The sequence below is a fragment of the Nicotiana tabacum genome, chromosome 17 (assembly GCF_000715075.1).
Source record: "Nicotiana tabacum cultivar K326 chromosome 17, ASM71507v2, whole genome shotgun sequence".
Taxonomy (NCBI): Eukaryota; Viridiplantae; Streptophyta; class Magnoliopsida; order Solanales; family Solanaceae; genus Nicotiana; species Nicotiana tabacum.
Genome location: NC_134096.1, coordinates 115,170,719 through 115,191,197, shown reverse-complemented (window position 1 = coordinate 115,191,197; position 20,479 = coordinate 115,170,719). Strand labels below are relative to the sequence as shown.

The following is a 20,479-nucleotide window of genomic DNA, read 5'->3' as shown; positions in this document are numbered from 1 at the left end:
ATACTTACTGGGTACCGACCATGGTGTACTCATACTACACTTATGCACATTTTGTGCAGAGCCACGTTTTAGAAAAATCGGACTCAGGCAGAATTAGCATATTGGTCGCGCGGATTCAAGGTGGAGATGCTTGGTCGTCGCAGTCCCTTGGAGTTTTTTCTTTTCTTGTACTGTCACCTTGTATTTAGACAATATTGTATTTCGATCTCTGAGATCTTTCCATGTATTCAGTTAGAGTTCGTGACTCTGTATTACAAGTCTTTGGGGGAGGGGGGGGGGATTGTTATGATTGATTATTTTCGCTTTTATTTTCGATACTTGTATTAAATTCGGGGCGGCTTGAATTGTTACTATAATCAACTTATGTAGTCTTAGAGACTATGTGCTGTCATGACATCCTACGGAGGGAAATTTGGGGTTGTGACACTCCCCGCAATGTTGCTTAGACAAAATAGGTGAAAACAATTATCAACGGAAATGTTAGTTTAGAGTAAAGGTGTACAAAGGAAACCGAAAAACTGCACCAACCGATAATCCGAGTCAAACCGGAAAAAAAACCCGACTATGTTTTGGTTTGATTTGGTTTGGTGTTAGAAAAAAACCCGACCATAATTGATTTGATTTGGTTTTAACTAAAAAAATATCAAATCAAAACCAAACTTACCCGACATTACATATATACAAGTTTTAAAATATTTTATACATAAAAATAATTATTGTAATGTAATTTATAAATATTTTTTAAATTTTTTCATAGTTCTCTCTTTTAATGTATTATTTCAAGCTTTGACTTAGAAATTTTGAATTGTCAAATATGTTTTATAGCTCATAAAATTTAGTGACTCAAAGAAATTCCAAAGCAAAATTAAATCAATAAAAATACTAACAAAAAAATTTCAATTCAATACTAGCAATGAGAATAGTATTGGATATTTATTTTCTTAGTTTTTCATTACTTTAGATAGTAAAAATACATAACTTACTTTTAATATTATTTAGTCATGTAATTAATACTTAGTACATATTAGTCGTTCTTATTTTAACACGATTTAGTACTTTTAGATTATGTTTATTTTTATTATGTAGCAATATTTATTTTATGCGATTTGTTGACTATTTTAGTATAATAATGACTCATCTCACATTGTTTTGTATTATTTTATCGGGTAACATCTTATATAGTTTTATCCTACTAGGACCAAAGAAATAGTAGAGCACAAATTATAATTTTTATGCTATGAAGATTTTATCGGAAAAAACCCGAAAAATCCAAAAACTCGAGATTGAAAAATTCGACTTTTGTTGGTTTGGTTTGGTTTATAGATTTAAAAATTCGAGATAATTGGTTTAGTTTGATAATTGAAAAACCCGAACCAACCCGATCCATGTACCCTATAGTTTAGTGTATCTTTCCATGAAGAACTTAAGGAATTATGATAATTCTTACACGTGTGCCTTTATGCTGAAATACGATTTAAAAACGTGATTAATTAGCAAAGAATAAAGCAAATCGTGTGAAATAAATACATAAAATATGTTCACAATGGGACCAGATCAGCTTGTTTAATTTGGGGGCTCCATTCTAATTCAAAAGGAACTACGTGTCCTTTCTTTGCTATTTATTTCGATAAAATATTAGCTAAAAGAAGATTACACACTAATTAACCTTTTGCTTTTGTGTTTAGCAACAAAATCTTACCTATCAATTATGCTAATATTTTAATACTTGGTCCTTCAACGTGTCAAAAAGCGAAAATAGTACCAACAATTCACTCCATTATAAGTACTACCATCCCTTAGTTTTGTAACATCACAGTTACTAAATTTAATTTACTATTTAAATAGTAGCCATAACAAGGCAAATTTTGCTCTTAAAAAATGGTCACTACCGTCGTCTCTCCTCCATTAGAGTCTTCACAGCTTCCTGCTCCAGGAATTAAACGAGTTGGCACTCACAACGGTACCTTTCACTGTGACGAAGCTCTAGGTTGCTTCATGATTCGTCTCACGTCCAAATTTCACGATGCACAAGTTGTTCGTACCCGTGATCCTCAGGTACGTATATTTTCTTGTTATCAACTACTTATGTGCAAAACAAAGTCAGTTCGAAGTTCAGATAAAAGATGAAGGTTGACACTTGACAATCAACATAAAATAGTCAAAATTGTTGTTGGTCTTCCAATATCTTCCTTTTGCTACTATATACTATAGTAACTTTGAAAATTAATAAAGTTAAGAAAAATGTACACATAAGTTAACAGTTAAGATAATTGCATGTTGAAGGCATTGGAAACGCTTGATGTTGTGCTTTGTTGGCCCAAGTGAAGTTGGTTTTGAAGATTGACAAAGGAACTCAAGTATGAACCAGGTCCATCCACAATGTACACAGACACGGGCAGATTCAAGCATAAGAGATGCACGTGAGGGAGATAACCTTAACTTGTTATATCTGATATCTCCTGATCGAAAATGTTGCATAATTGATAAGGACAAGGACTCCTTACTCAAAGAGAACACTATTCAAGAACTTTAGTTATTTCCTATTCTACTAACTCTATAAATTACAGGATGTTCTCACTTTATAGGTATGCATAAACGATGAAGTTAAAAGTGAGTTGAGAGCAAAATAGCAAGGCATTTTGCAAGCAACTCGTGTGTGATTCATATGTGCAAACCCTGAAGCTACATGAACCAGATAGAAGAACCAGTTCCAAGAGTCTGTCTTTTATTCTAATTTTATTATAGTAGGTATTTTCAAATTGTATCTTTTAGTTTTATCTAGAAGCAATTGTATTAGGTACTCGGAGTATTCAAGTTAGAGTTAACTTGATGTTGTCGCAACAGTTAGAGGCTGGTTGCCACAACGGGATTAGAGGTAATCCTTAGGTTTACAAAGAATTTTGTAAATGCTATTTTGGCTCAGTGATTTAGTGAAGTGTTAGGAAAATCCTACTGAGTAGTAGGTCGTGGTTTTTTTACTTTTTGAGCCAGGTATTTTCCACGTAAAAATACTTGTGTTCTTTACTTTCCGCATTTATTATTTACGCAATAGTAGTTTAAGGAACACATAGAAGAACCAGGTCCTTCTATAATCTGTGCATGTAAAAATCGGACACCTCACAAATCACCCCCATCTTGTGTGATATTGAAGTATAAAACATCAATTGGTATCAGAGCGAGTTATCCTTGAAGAGGTTTACACCTTAAGAGAAGATCAACATGAGTGCACCACCTGAAAATTGGGAAGGGCAATCCACCGCTAGGCCACCACTCTTTAATGACCAATACTACTCTTGGTGGAAAAACAGGATGAGAGATCACATTATAGGAGAGGACTATGAGCTATAGGACATTGTCACTGATGGTCTACTGGCTACCATGAAGAAAAATGTTGAAGGAGTAGATGTACCAAAGACAAGAGTGGATTGCACTGCTGAAGACTTGAGGAAGTGGGAGAAGAATGCTAAAGCCAAAAAATAGCTTGTTTGTGGACTTGGTTCAAATGAGTACAACAGAATCCAAGGCTGTACCACTGCTAAGAAATATGGGACACACTGCAAGTGGCTCATGAAAGAACACCTTAGGTGAAGAGATCCATAGGAATACTACTGTACTCTCAGTATGAGAGTTTTACTATGAAGGAAGGAGAAACCATTCAAGAAATGTACACAAGGTCACTACACTGACAAATGAGCTAAAATCTCTTGGAAGGATTATTCCTGAAGAAGAAAGGGTCGAGAAGATATTGACTATAGTTTTGCCTATCACTTAGGAGAGTAAAATCCCTGTTATCCAAGAATCAAAGAATATTGCAACTCTTCCACTTGATAAACTAATTGAAAATCTTACTGCCTATGAACTTAGGAGACAAACGATGAATATGGACGTACCTAAGAAGGAAAGGAGTTTGGCTCTCAGAATCAGTGAAGGTTCTGATCGGAAAGATGATAAAATGGCCATGATCACCAAAGATTTCAAGAAGTATCTAAGGAGAGGAAAGGGTTCTTCAAGAAGTGGTAGCTATAGCAAATCAAAAGCTCCTGAGAAACAAACCAATGATGGCTGCTACAAGTATGAAAAGACTTATCACCATATCAAGAACTGTCTTCTGTGGGAAATTGAGTGGAAGAATGAAAGAACTGAATGAAGGAACAAGAAGAAGGAATAGGTTCAACTCAAGAAAAGTAACAGCAAAGGATCAACAAAGGCTATGGTCGCTGCTTGGGGAGATAGCTCAGATGAAAGCTCAGATGATGATGATGATGATGATGAACGAGCATTTATGGCTATTGGAGAATCTGATGAAGATGCTGAGGTAAGTGTTTCTCATCTCAAAGACAAGATTAAATTTTTGTCTAAGCAAAGGTTATCTAAGTTGCTCCTAGAGCTAATTGATGAATCTGAGGATGTAAACAATGAAAAGGAATAGTTGTCAAAAGAGTGTGTAGTTTTAAAAGCTAAGTGCAAAAACCTGGAACATAGGGATAGTAAAACTGAAAGTGAAAATGCTATGTTAAGACTCAAGTTCATGACCTTGACACTATTGTCCTAGAGCTTAGATCTGAAAATCTAAAATTGAAATTAGGAATAGGTAAAAAAGACAATTGATCACACACAACTCACTTTAGAAAAAAAATAGGAAAAATGAAAGATGAGTTGTACAAAAGAGATGAGTAAATAAGAATCCTAAAGGAGTATCTGAGCAAGGTCAAACCTAAGCTAGCAGAAACCTATAAATGGAACAGGTCCTCCGATGCACTTTCATGGCTACAAGAACACCATAGTAGCAACAAAAGAGGACTTAGCTTTGAGAACCCTGCACCTAAGTGGGATCCTGAAAGCAAGTACCTCACACTTCCTGAGAACAAAATTTACGCACACTGTGGTAAAACTGGTCACAATAAAAGTGAATGCACTGCAAAAGAAAAGTCAAGTCAAAAGAACAAAGAATTTGTTCAAGGGAAAAATAGGGTGCCAAGTTGGGATAAAAAGAATTTGATTCATCCTTTTGCCTATAGAAAGGGACCCAAACTAGTTTGGGTTCCTAAGACTAACCCCTGATTTCCTTTTGTAGGTCCAAGTGAAGGGGAGCAGCCAAATATGGTACATGGATAGCGGCTGCTCAAAGCATATGACAGGAAGCAAGAACCAGTTATTTTCACTTGAGGACCTTAAAGGAGGTAATGTCTCCTTCGAAAATGGGAAGAAAGGTGATATCATTGGGGTTGGCAAGGTAGGTAAGACTGACTCTCACTCTATTGAGAATGTCTACCTGATTAATGGACTGAAATACAGTCTAATAAGTGTATAACAATTGTGCGATAGAGGTAACATAGTTGCATTCACCTCTACAAAATGCTTTGTGATTAGTCTTATCATTCACAAGATAGTTTTGGAGGGAAAAAGAGTGAACAATATATATATATTGTGGATCTATCCACACTCTCAGATAATGAACTCACTTGTTTAAGTGTGTTGGATAACGATCTCCTCCTTTGGCACAAAAGACTTGGACATGCCAGTCTGAGTCAACTCAACAAACTAGTCTCCAAAGACTTGGTGATAGGACTGCCTAACATTAAGTTCAAGGAAGATAAAGTTTTTGAGGCTTGTGCAAGGGGGAAGCAGGTAAGATCCTCTTTCAAAAGCAAGAAAATGGTGAGTACCACCAGAATGATAGAACTGGTCCATATAGATCTCTGTGGACCAATGAGAACTTTGAGCAGAGGTGGTAAGAGATATGTTATGGTGCTTGTTGATGACTACTCGAGGTTTACTTGGACACTGTTTCTAACATCTAAAGATGAAGCATTTGACATCTTCACTTCTTTTGTTAGAAAAACTCAAAAACAACTAGGTAATCAACTTGCATCAATTAGGTCTGATTATGGTACTGAATTTAAAATGCTAAATTTGTTAAATTTTTTGATGAGCATGGTATAGATCATAATGTTTCTGCTCCTAGGACTCCACAACAAAATGGAGTAGTTGAAAGAAAGAATACGACATTGGACGAAATGGCTAGGACTATGCTTCTGTCTAGTAAACCGCCCCATAGTTTCTAGGCAGAAGCTGTGAACACTACATGTTACATCATAAATAGGTGCATGACTAGACCTCTTATTGAGAAGACTCCCTATGAGTTTGAGAAGACTCCCTATGAGTTACTTAAAGGAAGAAAGCCTAAAATATTCCATCTTAGGGTATTTGGATGCAAGTGCTTTGTGCACAATAATGGTAAAGACTCCCTAGGTAAGTTTGATCCCAGAAGTCATGAGGGAGTATTCTTGGGATATTCTTCTCAAAGGAAAGCCTAGAAGATCTATAACAAAAGAACTATGTGTGTAGAAGAAAGTATACATGTGGTTTTTGATGAAACTAACATTCTTTCTGAGAGGCAGGAACATGAAAATGAAGCAATTGGGCTGGTAAGAAATTCAAATGAAACTAGAGCCCAGACTGAAGTTGCACCAAAGGAAGAAACAGGTGATGGAACATGTCCTTCTACCTAGGGCAACCTGACATGGGGAACTGAATAAAGAAGAGCTGATCCTCAAACCTTGAAGGAACCTGTCCATGAACATATTCCTCAGCAACAAAACACTGAAGGAACATCTAGGGGAAACCGACTGGTTGTGAAACCTTACAAGTACCAAAGTTCTCATCACATTGAGAACATAATTATTGATCCAACCTCTGGAATCAAAACCAGATCTTCTTTGAAGAATCTTTGTGCTTTTGATACTTTTCTATCTCTTATTGAACCTAAAAATATTGCTGAGGCTTTGCAGGATACAGACTGGGTAAATGCAACGCAAGATGAATTCAACCAATTTGAGAGAAGTCAAGTTTGGTATCTAGTACCAAGACCCAAGGACAGATCAGTAATTGGCACAAAATGGGTCTTCAAAAACAAACTGATGAAGATGGAACAATTACAAGGAATAAGGCAAGATTGGTGGTTCAAGGATACAGGCAAGAGGAGGGCATAGATTATGATGAGACCTTTGCTCTAGTTGCACGATTGGAAGCAATTAGAATCCTCATAGCCTTTTGTTGCTTACATGCAATTCACTCTTCATCAGATGGATGTCAAGAGTGCCTTCCTCAATGGCTATCTAAAGGAAGAAGTATTTTTCAAGCAACCTCCAGGCTTTGAAAGCAAGGATTGTCCCGATCATATGTACAAGCTTGATAAAGCACTTTATTGGCTCAAGCAGGCTCCAAGAGCATGGTATGAAAGACTATCAAAATTCCTACTTGAGCACGACTATAAGAGGAGTAAAATTGACAATACTTTATTCTTGAAAGAAAAAGGTAAAGATCTGTTGGTAGTTCAGATATATATTAATGATATAATCTTTGGAGCAACCACTGAGAAGTTAAGTAAAGAATTTGCTAAACTAATGGGGAGTGAATTTGAAATGAGTATGATGGGTGAGCTTGATTTCTTCTTAGGCTTATAAATTAAACAAAACTCAAATGGAACTATGATCCATCAGCAGACGTATGTGAAAGAGTTACTTAAGAGGTTTAAAATGGAATATTCCAAAGCAATTGACACTCCTATAGCAACATCCACAAAATTGGATATATATGAACCTGGTTTATCTGTTGATTAGAAGTTGTATAGGGGAATGATTGGTTCTTTGTTATATCTCACTGCTAGCAGACCTAACATTATTTTCAGTGTAGGCCTTTGTGCTCGATTTCAGGCAAATCCAAAGGAGTCTCACTTGACTGCTGTCAAGAGAATCTTAAGATACTTGAAAGGCACCACTGACATTTGTCTATGGTATCCAAAATGTAGTAATTTCAATATAGTGGGATATGCTGATGCTGATATGTAGGTTTTCTTGTAGATAGAAAGAGCACCTCATGTATGGCACACTTTCTTGGCTCATGTTTTGTGTCTTGGGCTACCAAAAAGCAAAAATATGTGATCTTATCTACTGCTGAAGCTGAGTATGTTATTGTTGCCTCATGTTGTGCTCAATTGTTGTGGATCAAACAGTAATTAATGGATTTTGGAATTGATGTAAGTTGTATCCCTATATTCTGTGATAACACTAGTGCAATTAGTATGACCAAGAACCCGGTTCATCATAAGAGAACTAAGCACATAGATGTTAGGCATCACTTTTTGAGGGACAACTATGAGAAGGATTTGATCACTATGGAATTTTGTGCTACTGGCAAGCAAATAGCTGACATCTTCACAAAAGCTCTAAGTAGAGATCACTTTGAAAGGAACATGATAGAATTAGGGATGATTAAGATCACCTAAAAAGAACCAGTTCTAACTCAAATATTGGTTAGAAATTTGTGATTTTTTGTACATAATTAGATTAGATTTTGCTCCGTCTCATACTTTCATAAGTATACTCTTGTGCCATGTGCTAAAGTGACTCATTAATCTCTGATGATAATATCTCTATTTTCTTGAAAAATTCAGACTTACACAAGAGATTTTTCAGTTAAGAACCTGGTTCATAAAGATTACTTGGTACGTATTCTCCACTCTGCATACTTTGAAATAATTATATTTGGATCATGATTAAGAGAAGAGTCTCATTCAATCCCAAGCCCCTTTGAACTTATCCGTTACAAAATGAAGTTTCATTCAAAATGAGTCCAAGACCGCATTAAGTGCCTAGATTCTAGGGACATCTCCAACGTCTTTTCAAACAGAAATTCAGTTTGATTAGACTTCTGAAAGGCTGTCGTTACCCAATTAAACACCACTTATTAAATTGATTAGGCCTAGTATTTCTTCACTTCAAATTTTCAAGCCGTAAAAAATACTCTCCATCTTCTCTCATCTTCCAAACACACTCAAACTCATGCTCTCATATACCTTAGCATAGAAATGGTTAACCCTTCTGAGAATCCCTCATCACCACCCAAGGAAACTTCACCCACACAATCTACGACAGCTTCAACTACTCCCATCTCTAAGAAAGGAAGGGTAAAAATGATGGCTCGCAAGGTTGTCGCTGTTGGAGAGCAAATCAAGAAAACAAATGCAAAATTGAAAGCAAGTAGGGAAGAAGAACCCCAGAAATCTGATGAATCATTCAAGTCTGCAACTGAGGGGGAAGAAACTATTTTTTCTGAGACAGAGCAGGCAACGTCTGGTCCTACAGTTACTCCTAAAATTACTTCTGAGGTTGCTAAAAATCTGGAGACTAGGTTTGTTATGGTAGGAAGTGTTCCAGGTATTGAAACTACTGAGTCTAGAAAGGTTGGTGGTAAAAATAAAAAGAGAAAAGAAAAGAGAGGGAGGGTGCTAGAAGTGCTATGAGGGGAATGGGAAAAGGAGTGACTGAAACTTCACCCACTCATATTGGTTTAACTAAAGAATCAGGTGCTATGGTAGTGTAAAGTGAGGAATCTGTTGGAGAAGAAGAGAGTGTGAGAGAAATAGGGGGAAGTGGGTCTGGAGAAGCTACTGAGGGGTTGGTTCAATTAGGGAAAGATGTTCAAGAAGTTGTTCCATCTAAGTAGGAAACCCTCGCAGACTTACTGAGAAAGGTATCTGACAGTTACAATTTAAAAAGAAAAGAAGTTTAGGAGCCAAGGTCCCTGGTACTGCTAGAGCAAACAAGAAAAGAAAGGGTGCTTCGTCTATCCTTGTAGAGACTCCTCCTACAAGAGGAAGAGCTACAAGGAGTCAGAAGAAGTAAAGTGAGGCTGAACTGGAAAAGGCCTTAGAAGAAAGTAAGAAGAAAGCTGCTGCTAAGGGAAATAAGAAGGTGATTGAGCCTGTTGAGGCAGTTGCAATTGATGAGATCGACCTGGTCCTTCGGGATAAAGAGGAGACAGAAGAAGTGGAGGTTGTGACTCCAAAGGCTAAGAAAGTCAAGACTTCCACAAAGAAGTCTGTTGAGCCATCCACTTTGGCTAAAAGAACCAGGTCTGCATTGAAATCAAAAAAAGTGAAAATAGTAGAGGTAGAAGAATGGAGTGGAGAAGAGAAGATGGTTAAGTTTGGGAAGAGAACCATCTTGAAAGGTAGACTCCTCAGGGACTTGGAGGAGGAAGGGATGTTAATGCTACTAGAGAAGTTACAGTTGTAAGGTTGGAAGGACATGGTCCTTCAGATGGATGGGAAATTAGCTAGAAATGAACTTATGGAGTTCATGGAAAATTGTGAGATCAAAGATGGTAGGGTCACCAGTATGGTCAAGGAGGGTGACAGTGAGGTTTGATGATAAAGAATTGGGAGAGATCTTGGGTGTACTTTTTGTCAAATGGCCAAGTCTAGAGAATCTCCCTACTGCCCTTGCCATCACTAGGAAGTTTGGTGACAATGAAAAGGAGCTTGAGCCCAAGGCTATTCACAAAAGTGAGATGAAGCCACCCCACCAAGTGTTGTTCGAATTTGTTAACAAAGTTGTGCTGCCTAGGCCGGAAAGGAGGCACATTACCACATTCATGGACCTGGTCCTTATGGAATGTTTGGACAGTGGGAGGCAAATCAATTGACCTGGATTTATAATCCAGCTTCTTGACAGGGTTTTAAATGGCACCAAAACTCACGCCATACCCTATGATTTTATTCTCACAATTTTACTTGCACATTTCAAGGTACCCATCAAGAAATGGGAAGTTGGTACAAGCAAAGATCATTTTGGGGCAAACATTCTAACTGCTTGTGATTATGAAGTTCAAACCACTCCCAAAGAACCTGGTTCATCCAAAAAGGTACCAGTGAACAACAAAGTTCGAGCTTTGGTGCAAGAAAGTGGGGATAAGGATGCTGAGATTGATAGGCTAAAGAAGAGGTTGGCTGAAGTGGAGACTGAGAGAGATGCTCTCATAGCTGAGCTGGCAATAGAGAAGGAGAAGAATGATGGCATTCTTCAGGATATGTTGAAACTGCTCCAAGCCAAAAACTAAGAACTTGATCCTTCCCAGCCTTAAGCCTCCTAGCCTAGTGTAGATCAGCCAGTGACCCAGTTCGGGATTTTTTTTGTTTCTTTTACTCATGATCCAGTGTTTTTATTTTTTTTATGCTTTGTGATAGGATCTTATCAATCAATGAAATTCACTGCCTTTTGCTCTAACTATTTGTTGATATTTCTTAGATGGCTAATATCCTTAGATTGATAGATGATACTTAAATCCATGATTGCATTTGAAGTAGCTCTAGTAGCCATGAGTAATTTATATTAAAATCTGGTTACCTCACATAATTATGCAACTTTTTGATGATGCCAAAAGGGGGAATTAGGTTGTGCTTTTAATTTGGACTGTGATATTTATAACCTAATGAACCTGGTCCTTGATGATTAGTGACTTTAAAAAGGTAAAATGTTCTAACTTTGTGTTGATGTTGAGCTGAGTTGAAATAGGGCCTACACTTATGAAAAGCACAGAATTTGTCATCATCAAAAAGGAGGAATTTGTTGGCCCAAGTGAAGTTGGTTTTGAAGATTGACAAAGGAACTCAAGCATGAACCAGGTCCATCCACAGTGTACACAAACACAGGCAGATTCAAGCATAAGGAATGAACGTGAGGGAGATAAACTTAACTTGTTATATCTGATATTTCCTGATTGAAAAGGCTACATAATTGATAAGGAGAAGGACTCCTTACTCAAAGAGAACACTATCCAAGATAAGGAAGGAGTTAGAAGTTGAGGTTAACTAGAACTCTTCCACCAATGAAGACTATAGCATTGGAACTCTAGTTATTTCCTATTCTACTAACTCTATAAATTACAGGATGTTCTCACTTTACAGGTATGCACAAATGCTGAAGTTAAAAGTGAGTTAAGAGCAAAATAGCAAGGCATTTTGCAAGCAACTCGTGTGTGATTCATGTGTGCAAACCCTGAAGCTATATGAACCAGATAGAAGAACTAGTTCCAAGAGTCTGTCTTTTATTCTAGTTTCATTGTAGTAGGTATTTTCAAATTGTACCTTTCAGCTTTATCTAGAAACAATTGTATTAGGTACTCTGAGTATTCAAGTTAGAGTTAACTTGAAGTTGCCGCAACAATTAGAGGATGGTTGCCACAACGGGATTAGAGGTAATCCTTAGGTTTACAAAGAGTTTTTGTAATTTCTATTTTGGCTCAATGATTTAGTGAAGTGTTGGGAAAAATCCTACTCAGTAGTAGGTCGTGGTTTTTTCACCTTTTGAGCTGGGTGTTTTTCACGTAAAAATACTTATTTTCTTTATTTTTCGCATTTATTATTTCCGTAATAGTGGTTTAAGGAACACATAGAAGAACCAGGATGTAACGACCCGACCGGTCTTTTTGAGCTCTAGCACGTCATTCGGCGATTTGAGTCCTTGAGTAACTTCACTTCGGGTATTATGACTTGTACGTGTGGTCAACATTGAAATTCGGGAAGTTCGGAGTTGATTTGGTGAGAAAATTCGAATTTCAGAAGCTTTAAGTTGGAGGAGTTGGCTCAGGATTGATTTTTGAGTACACGACCTCGGAATCGGAATTTCAAGGTTTCAACAGGTTTGTATGTTGATTTTGGACTTGGGCGTATGTCCGAAGCAGGTTTTCGATGACCCGGAAGCGTTTCAGCGCCTATTATGAAAGTTGATATTTTGGAAGAATTTCATAAATTTGAGTTGAAGTGCATTTCAATGATATCTACGTCCGTTTAGGATTTCGATACTGGGAATAGCTCCGTGTGATGATTCCAGTCTTAGGAGCGCATCCGGAAGTGGATTTGGAGGTCCATAGGTCATTTTGGGGTCATTTGGGCGAAAGTTGGAAATTTGGATAATTTTAAGAAGTTTGACCAGGAGTGGACTTTCTGATATCGAGGTCAAATTCTGATTCCGAAAGTTGGAATAGGTCTGTAATGTCGAATGCGACTTGTGTACAAAATTTGAGGTCCATCGGACGTGATTTGATAGGTTTTGGCATCAAATATAGAAGTTTGAAGATCTAAAGTTCATTAAGCTTGAATTGGGGTGAGATTCATGATTTCGATGTAATTTGATGTGATTTGAGGCCTAGAGCATCTCTGTGTTATGTTATTGGACTGGTTGGTGTGATTGGACGTGGTCCCGGAGGCCTCGGGGTGAGTTTCGGATGCTTAACAAATCGATTTTTGGACTAAGGAAAATGCTAAGGTAGCTGGTATCTGGTGTAACTGCACCTGCGAGGTTTTGGCCGCAGGTGCGAAGCCGTAGAAGCGGCCAGGAGGGTCGCAGAAGCTGTTTTGGGCGAGCTGGGCAGTTCCCGCAGGTGCGAGACTTCTTCCGCATCTGCAATGGTGCAGATGCGGGGACTACGTATGCACGAGGAGACGAGAGTCCGTACGTAGTTTGATTTATGTTATTGTCCGGGTAGACTTAGGTTCACACCATGGTGTACTTGTACTATAGGGATTATCCTTACATGTTTAATTCCTTATTTTACATTTCTACTTGAGACTAGACTTGCTATTGTAGAGACTTCACGATTTCACGATTAGTCACCGAATAACTTTACTCCTCCTACGGCATGTTTCCGTGATATATGTATATATTTCATTGAAAGATTTTTGTTAAAGAAATTACAACCATGATATATATGGTTCATTGAATGTTTTTGTAAAAGAAATTATAACTCACATGTTTATTCATGAGTGGGGTCAAGGACCCGTCAAAGCTTCTTATTCTAATGGGATCGGGCCGTTCGCCTCGGCAGGATTTATGTACCACACTCTCATGGGATCGGGCCATTCGCTTTGGCAAGAATTTATATTTCACTCTTATTGGATCGGGTCATTCACCTCGGCAGGATTTATGTACCATACTCTCATGGGAGCGGGTCGTTCGCCTCGACAGTTTAATAGATGTATCTATGGTTCGGGCCGTTCGACCCTCGGCAGTGCATGGTTTAAATTTTTATGTTGGATCAGGTCGTACGCCTCGGCATTTCCTATATCATATCCTCATGGATTCGTGCGTAATATTTGGCAAAAAGCCAGTAGATTTGTGAGTTCTCCCGATATATATACACATGCTCCGGTTAAGGAGGAAATTTCTAATGGAGAGCTTGAGTTCCTCGTAAAGGTGGGAAATTTGTACCACGTGATTTATTACTTGTTTACCTCATTTATTTACTCTGCCTCATATTTACGTATCTCTTTACTGTACCCGATGTTATTGGACAACTAGTGAGTGTCTTTGTCGACCCCTCGTCACTACTCCTCCGAGGTTAGGCTAGATACTTACTAGGTACACGTTGATTACATACTCATGCTACACATGTGGCACATTTTTGTGCATGTATATATGTGACTAGTGGCCTTGTGAGAGCAGAGGCATGTATGCATGTGGGGACTTATGTGAGCTGCGTTCCATATTACGACCCGCAGCCGGCAGAGTCTCCTTCAAAGTATTTATATTTCTCCTGTCCAAATTTATATTCCGGACAAATGCTGTATTTTATTTGACATTCCTAGTTGTCGCTCATACACTTGTGACACCGGATTTTGGGGTGATTATGAGTTGTTCTATATTGAAATTTTTAAAAAATATTATCATTTACTCCTTAAATTCCACCTTCTAGTATTTAATGGAGGGAAAAATATGATTTCAAAATATTAAAACGAGAACCAAATTGAGTATATATTGTTGGCTTGCCTGACAGCGGTGTCCGGCGCCATCACGACCTTTAATAGATTTTGGGTCGTGACAACATGGTATCAGAGCACTAGGTTCACTTAGGTCTCACGAGTCATGAGCAAGTCTAGTAGAGTCATGTGTATCGGTACAGAGACGTCTGTACTTATCTTCGAGAGGCTACAAGGCTTTTAGGAGCACTTCCCTTCTTGATTCCTCATCGTGCGAATTGATTCTTTTGAGGCTTGTACCTTTATTTCTTTCCTATTTAATCTTATGCGATGTGAAGCACTTGTTATAAATTGGGAATCGAGGAATTGTTATGGTACTACAGATGTGGTGAAGGATATTTGTCCCTGCATATTTGATTGGGCTAGAGTCGTCACCTTGCAGAAGGCCGTTTTGTCATTTCAGCTCAGTATCAGTATTAACTAAGGTTTTGAGATTTGGCATTGATTGTTATGACAATTAGTGTGTTGCTATCGCATAGTATTTATGTAATAGTAGGACGCTTGCCTATGCGACGAGGCAGTGAATAACTTGAAAGGAGGTTTTACTCAGTGCATGATTCAGAGATTCAATATTTTATTTCCGGCGGAGGAAAGGCAATCGAACTGAGAATGTTCAGGTTTGGGTTGATTGAGTGACGAGACTTGGTATTTTCGAGCGTCGTGGAATTTTCATCTGTGATGTGGTGTCGTCGTCCATATTGAATGCGTTAAGGTTCGCCGATGTTATGGCCTTTTCTAATTTGCCTGCGGGGCAGGGTGTTGTGAAATGGTGCCTGAGATGCGGTTATAAGAGATAACGGAGTGTAGCGATTTTGGAATCGAATTGGTACTTCTAGTATTGATGGATCGAGAAAGATGATCTTCTAAGAGGTTTAGAGTTGGTGGCGACTCATGTGTTCGGATGTTACAAAGATGGATGCGGGTTTGGAGAAACAATTGGGCATCGAAGAACGAGGAAGGACATGTGGGAGGTGTCTTGCGGTGGTTGAATTGTTAAGAGGTCAAATGTGAAAAGTAAAAGTCAAGGATTGCCTAAGGGAGAGGGTTTGACCAAAGTGGGAGAGTGACAAAGTAGCATATGGGTTCTGTGGTAGGATAGCCACATGCCTTGAGAGAAGCTTAGAGTAATTTGGGAATCGTGATGGGTAATGACGAGGACCATGGATTTTATTTAGATGCAACATGACTTCGAGTTTGGAATGCGTTGTTGCACTTTTGGCTGATGTCAATGGGGAAGGAGGAACCTTGGCGGGTCCCAGGGTTATGTAATTGTAGCTTCAAGCTAAGTGGGAGAGCCCCACCGTCTATGATTGGATTGCGTAGTTGTCAACTTGTGCGGTTTCTGGTTATCGGTATATTGATAGGTTATTACGACTAAGGAAAGAAAATATCAGTGGTAACTTGATCAAAGGATTTGAGGAATGTGTGCTATCTTTGGCTTTATCGGTTCATGTTTAGGTCTTGGGTAGACTTAGAGTCTATGCTTCATGTGGATGTGATGTATAAGGAAAGGAATTTAACCGGTTGCTTCTTCGAGAGGGTGTTCATGTGCTAGCAAAGCCTTGGAGTTTGATTATATTCGGGGACAAGTCAGAGTGGGTGACTCTCAACAATGGTCCTAGTATGTTCAAAATTAAAGTGCGGTGCCTAAGGATTTCGAGCCAATAGTATGGTTAAGTATTTGAGCTTTTGCAGTGGATTATAAAAGGTGGCTTGTAGTGTTCTACATTATCGTCGGTCTGCGGTGTGGCATTTAAGGAATGGGAGAAAATAACTTCGGATTCATAGAGGGGTTTTCAGAATGGGTGTACCAGTTAAAGATGTGAATATGCGCATAAGGAGGGTATGAGATGGTTCGTGGGTGTTGGAGACAACGTAGTCTCGTGAAATAAGGTCACTCAGGATGAGTGCAGATTTGGGTTCTTGATGTTTTGAATGGAGCTATTATTATTCCTAACGCAAGTCCAAAGTAAATTAGAAGAAGTCGGATTCGGTTAGCAATGGTTGAATTGGCATGATGGTGGCAATGATTAGTTCCTTTAGTGTGTCAAGTATACATGTGATTTGTGGCGGTACGTGCGAGGTTTGACGGCTGCCGTAATTGATCTTATTTGGAGGCATTCGAGTATTATGGCCTGTTATGTGTAGATGGAGCCCGGAATAATTATGGCGGTTTAGACCACCACTCAAGGTTTGTATTTTCTGCGGTTATGGGAATTTAATCACGTGTGGCAATGGTTCTCCTGAAATGAGTTAAGTGAAAAGTTTCTATATGATGAAGTGTGTACCCTATTGGTGGTTCGGGAGTTATGATGAAATTCTTGTAGTCTTGCGTATTGGTATGTTAGGTGCAGTGAGCGGCATGAGAGTTGGAACTTGAGGATCAAGGTTGCAGTTGATGTCAACAAGAATGTCATGAGCTCGGGTAAGCAGGGAAGAATTCAAATGTTTAGAGTAAGTTGGTATTGTCCTTAGCATCACCTGAGATCGGTGTCCTGTGTAAGAGGCTTTGTGTACTGATTTGCAGCTTCTTGGTTTGCTTTACAGCATTAGTGTGACCGGTGGTATAGATGTGCAGACTTGTTACCTAGTGCGCATGGTCATGGGAGTGTATCCCACGAGAAGATTGTATAAGTGTGACATGTAGTCCCATGATTGGTTAAAGATTTAAAACCAAGTATGGAGATTGTGGTACTATCGCTAATGTGAGAATTTATGCCTGAAGGGCGCTCGGTTCATTTGGTTGTGGAATGTGGAAGTTTGTTCCGGATTTGACGGTTGTTCTTATATGTCGTGAATAGGTCATTGTGGGTCATTGAGACGCTATTTAGCCAAGCATGGTATGATCAGAATCAGTTTGAGGTCCGTGGATGGATCTAAATGTGAATGTGGACTCTATATTAGGCCGAATGAGCTCATCTCAGCATAGCGTTATTTTAATAAGCGTCTTCGGTTCTTGGATGTTATTTCTGTCGTCAGCTATTCCGTGTAATCTATATTATACCAGGTGGGTTATGAGGTGGTTTGATTATTCGCACTCGTATTAAGGTCCCGTATGGTTTGTGGTATTATGTGAGCAGGATGGCTCTCGAGATGCACATCATATATTGCACCTTAGTTGTGCTTGAGTTTTGTAGCGCGTGACGCTACCCGTCTCCCCAGGATTTGTATTATGCACTTGGCGTGCTTATGGTTGATATTTGGGCATTTCGTGAGTATAAGCGTTACGGCTCGATGTGTGTTTCTTTAGATTATTATGTGTGGATCGGGTGTCACGCCTCCACGGGTATATGGTTGGATCGGGTGGCACACCGCAATGGATATGTTGTTTGGACGCTGCCATAGGTATCATGGTTGGATCGGGTCGCACGTCGCAATGGTGTCATGTGTGGATCGGGTTACACGCCGCAACAGTGTGATATTGAGTACAATTTTCCATATCTATCATTGTGTGTTTTGCTTCTCGTTTCCTGAGGAAGGTTCATAACATCTTTTCGGTTATTTAAAATTAATTACGTGGGTTGAGTAGATCTTTCTAGAGTTCATTTCCTTATGTATCACCTTCGAGTTTGTAGCTTGTTGGCACATTGTGGCATCATATGAGACTTTTGGTAGTTGGCTTACTGCCTGAGCAGCATGTACTGGGTGAGATGAGATTATTGGACCTGGGATCAGTGCGATCAGATTTATATGAAGCATATTAAAGAGTAAATATTGTTATTCAGTCCAGAATGAGGTAATGACTCTTGTCAGGAGGAGAGACTCCATAAATTGTGATTCGGCAGGTGGTTATGTGTTATACACATCTTCTCTGTCGTGGAAATATTGCAAGGGTTAAAGCAAGGCTTAATTGGTCATGAGGTACACCACGGGCTTCGGGTCAGTGAAAATTTTAGCTATTGTGCCTTGGAAAGATTGCCTTAGGCAAATGAGTTATGCGGTGCATGGTAAGAATTCAGTAAGGGTATACAATCATGTGTTGGTACATCATGTAGTGATGGATACGGTGTTCGTATGTTGGAAATGGACCTGGTAGAGAATTTAAGATGTTGGAATTTGGCTCTAAGGCTTATTTGACTAGATAAAAGGGAGGATTTTCAGGTTTGCTCGAGCAAATGTGCTCAACTGGATTGTGGTATCACGGGTAGGTGCACGAGGTGTTAAATAATGATTTCGGACAAACTCCAGAGCAGTTATTAGCACGTTCAAGGACGGGCGTATGTTTAAGTGGGAGAGAATGTAACGACCCGACCGGTCATTTTGAGCTCTAACACGTCATTCGGCAGTTTGAGGCCTTGAGTAGCTTCACTTCGAGTATTATGACTTGTACGTGTGGTCGAAATTGAAATTCGGGAAGTTCGGAGTTGATTTGGAGAGAAAATTCTAATTTCATAAGCTTTAAGTTGGAGGAGTTGGCTCAGGATTGATTTTTGAGTAAACGACCTCGGAATCGGGATTTGAAGGTTCCAAAAGATATGTATGATGATTTTGGACTTGGGCATATGTCTGGAGCGGGTTTTGGATGACCCGGGAGTATTTCGGTGCCTATTATGGAAGTTGGCATTTTGGAAGAATTTCATAAATTTGAGTTGAAGTGCATTTTAATGATATCGACGTCCGTTTGGGATTCCGAGACTGGGAATAGCTCTGTATGATGATTCCGGTCTTAGGAGCGCGTCCGAAAGAGGATTTGGAGGTCCGTAGGTCATTTTGAGGTCATTTTGGCGAAAGTTGAAAATTTGGATAATTTTAAGAAGTTTGACCGGGAGTGGACTTTTTGATATCGGGGTCGGATTCCGAGTCCAGAAGTTGGAGTAGGTCCGTAATGTCGAATGTGACTTGTGTGCACAATTTGAGGTCAATCGGACGTGATTTGATAGGTTTCGGCATCGAATATAAAAGTTTGAAGTTCTAAAGTTCATTAGGCTTGATTTGGGGTGTGATTCATGATTTCGATGTTGTTTGATGTGATTTGAGGTGTACCTTTTGAAGGGTACAATGATTGGACTGGTTGGTGTGATTGGACGGTGTTTTGGCCGCAGGTGCGGAGCCGCAGAAGCGGCCATGAGGGTCGCAGAAGCGGTTTTAGGCGAGCTGGGCAGTTCCCGCAGGTGCGAGACTTCTTCCGCATCTGCAATGGCGCAGATTCGGCCTCTTGGAGCGCAGAAGCGGAGTGGAGTGCAGGAGCAAGGTGCATTTGCGCACCTTCGATGTCGCAGGAACGAGACATTACCGCAGGTACGAAGGGGCGGCCTTCAGTTTTTTCCGCAGAAGCCGTCTTGGTGCCGCAGAAGCGGTCTTTGGCTTCGCTGGTGCGAAAGTCGCCTGGGCAGAATGTATAAGTTAGGCAAATCGGGTTTTGGCTCATTTCACCTCTTTTCTCTCCTTGGAGCCATTCTTGAGTGCGATTTTGAAGTGCCATTTTGTCATCCTTCATGAGGTAAGTAATTCCCACATATTGTGAGTTAAATACATGGTTTATATATGGATTTAAACATGAAAATTAGTCGAAATTTGGGATTTTGAAGAAAAACCTAGAAATTAGTATTCTTGGATTTTGATCATGAATTTGGGTATGAAATTGAGAATAAATTATATATTTGAGTTCGTAATGCTATGGGTAGTGTTTGTCTTCAAAACTTTTCGAAATCTGGGCACTGGGCCCGAGGGTTGCCTTATCGATTTTTCGAGCGGAGTTGAAAATTGTTATAAATTGATTAATTATGAGTATTAGAGTATATTTTGTTTGGGTTGCATTTTATATGACTAGTTTTGGATCGGCGGTCACCGGTTCGAGGTGTTAGGGCGATGTTGGAGCCGGTTTTGGGACGTCGGAATGAGGTAAGTCTTCTGTCTAACTCTGTGAGGGGGAAACTACCC

General features: G+C 39.3%; 1 protein-coding gene across 1 annotated transcript in view; it reads left to right on the top strand.

Moving 5' to 3' along the window:
- The first annotated feature begins 1,826 nt into the window (after positions 1–1,826).
- The window catches only part of LOC107789178 (uncharacterized), a 30,484-nt gene continuing 11,831 nt past the window's right edge, over positions 1,827–20,479 (top strand). Inside the window, exons 1-2 of the mRNA XM_075233795.1 lie at positions 1,827–2,059; positions 14,720–14,726. Of these exons, the coding sequence (XP_075089896.1) occupies positions 1,879–2,059; positions 14,720–14,726 (188 nt within the window). The 5' untranslated portion in view covers positions 1,827–1,878. The remainder of the gene's footprint in view (positions 2,060–14,719; positions 14,727–20,479) is intronic.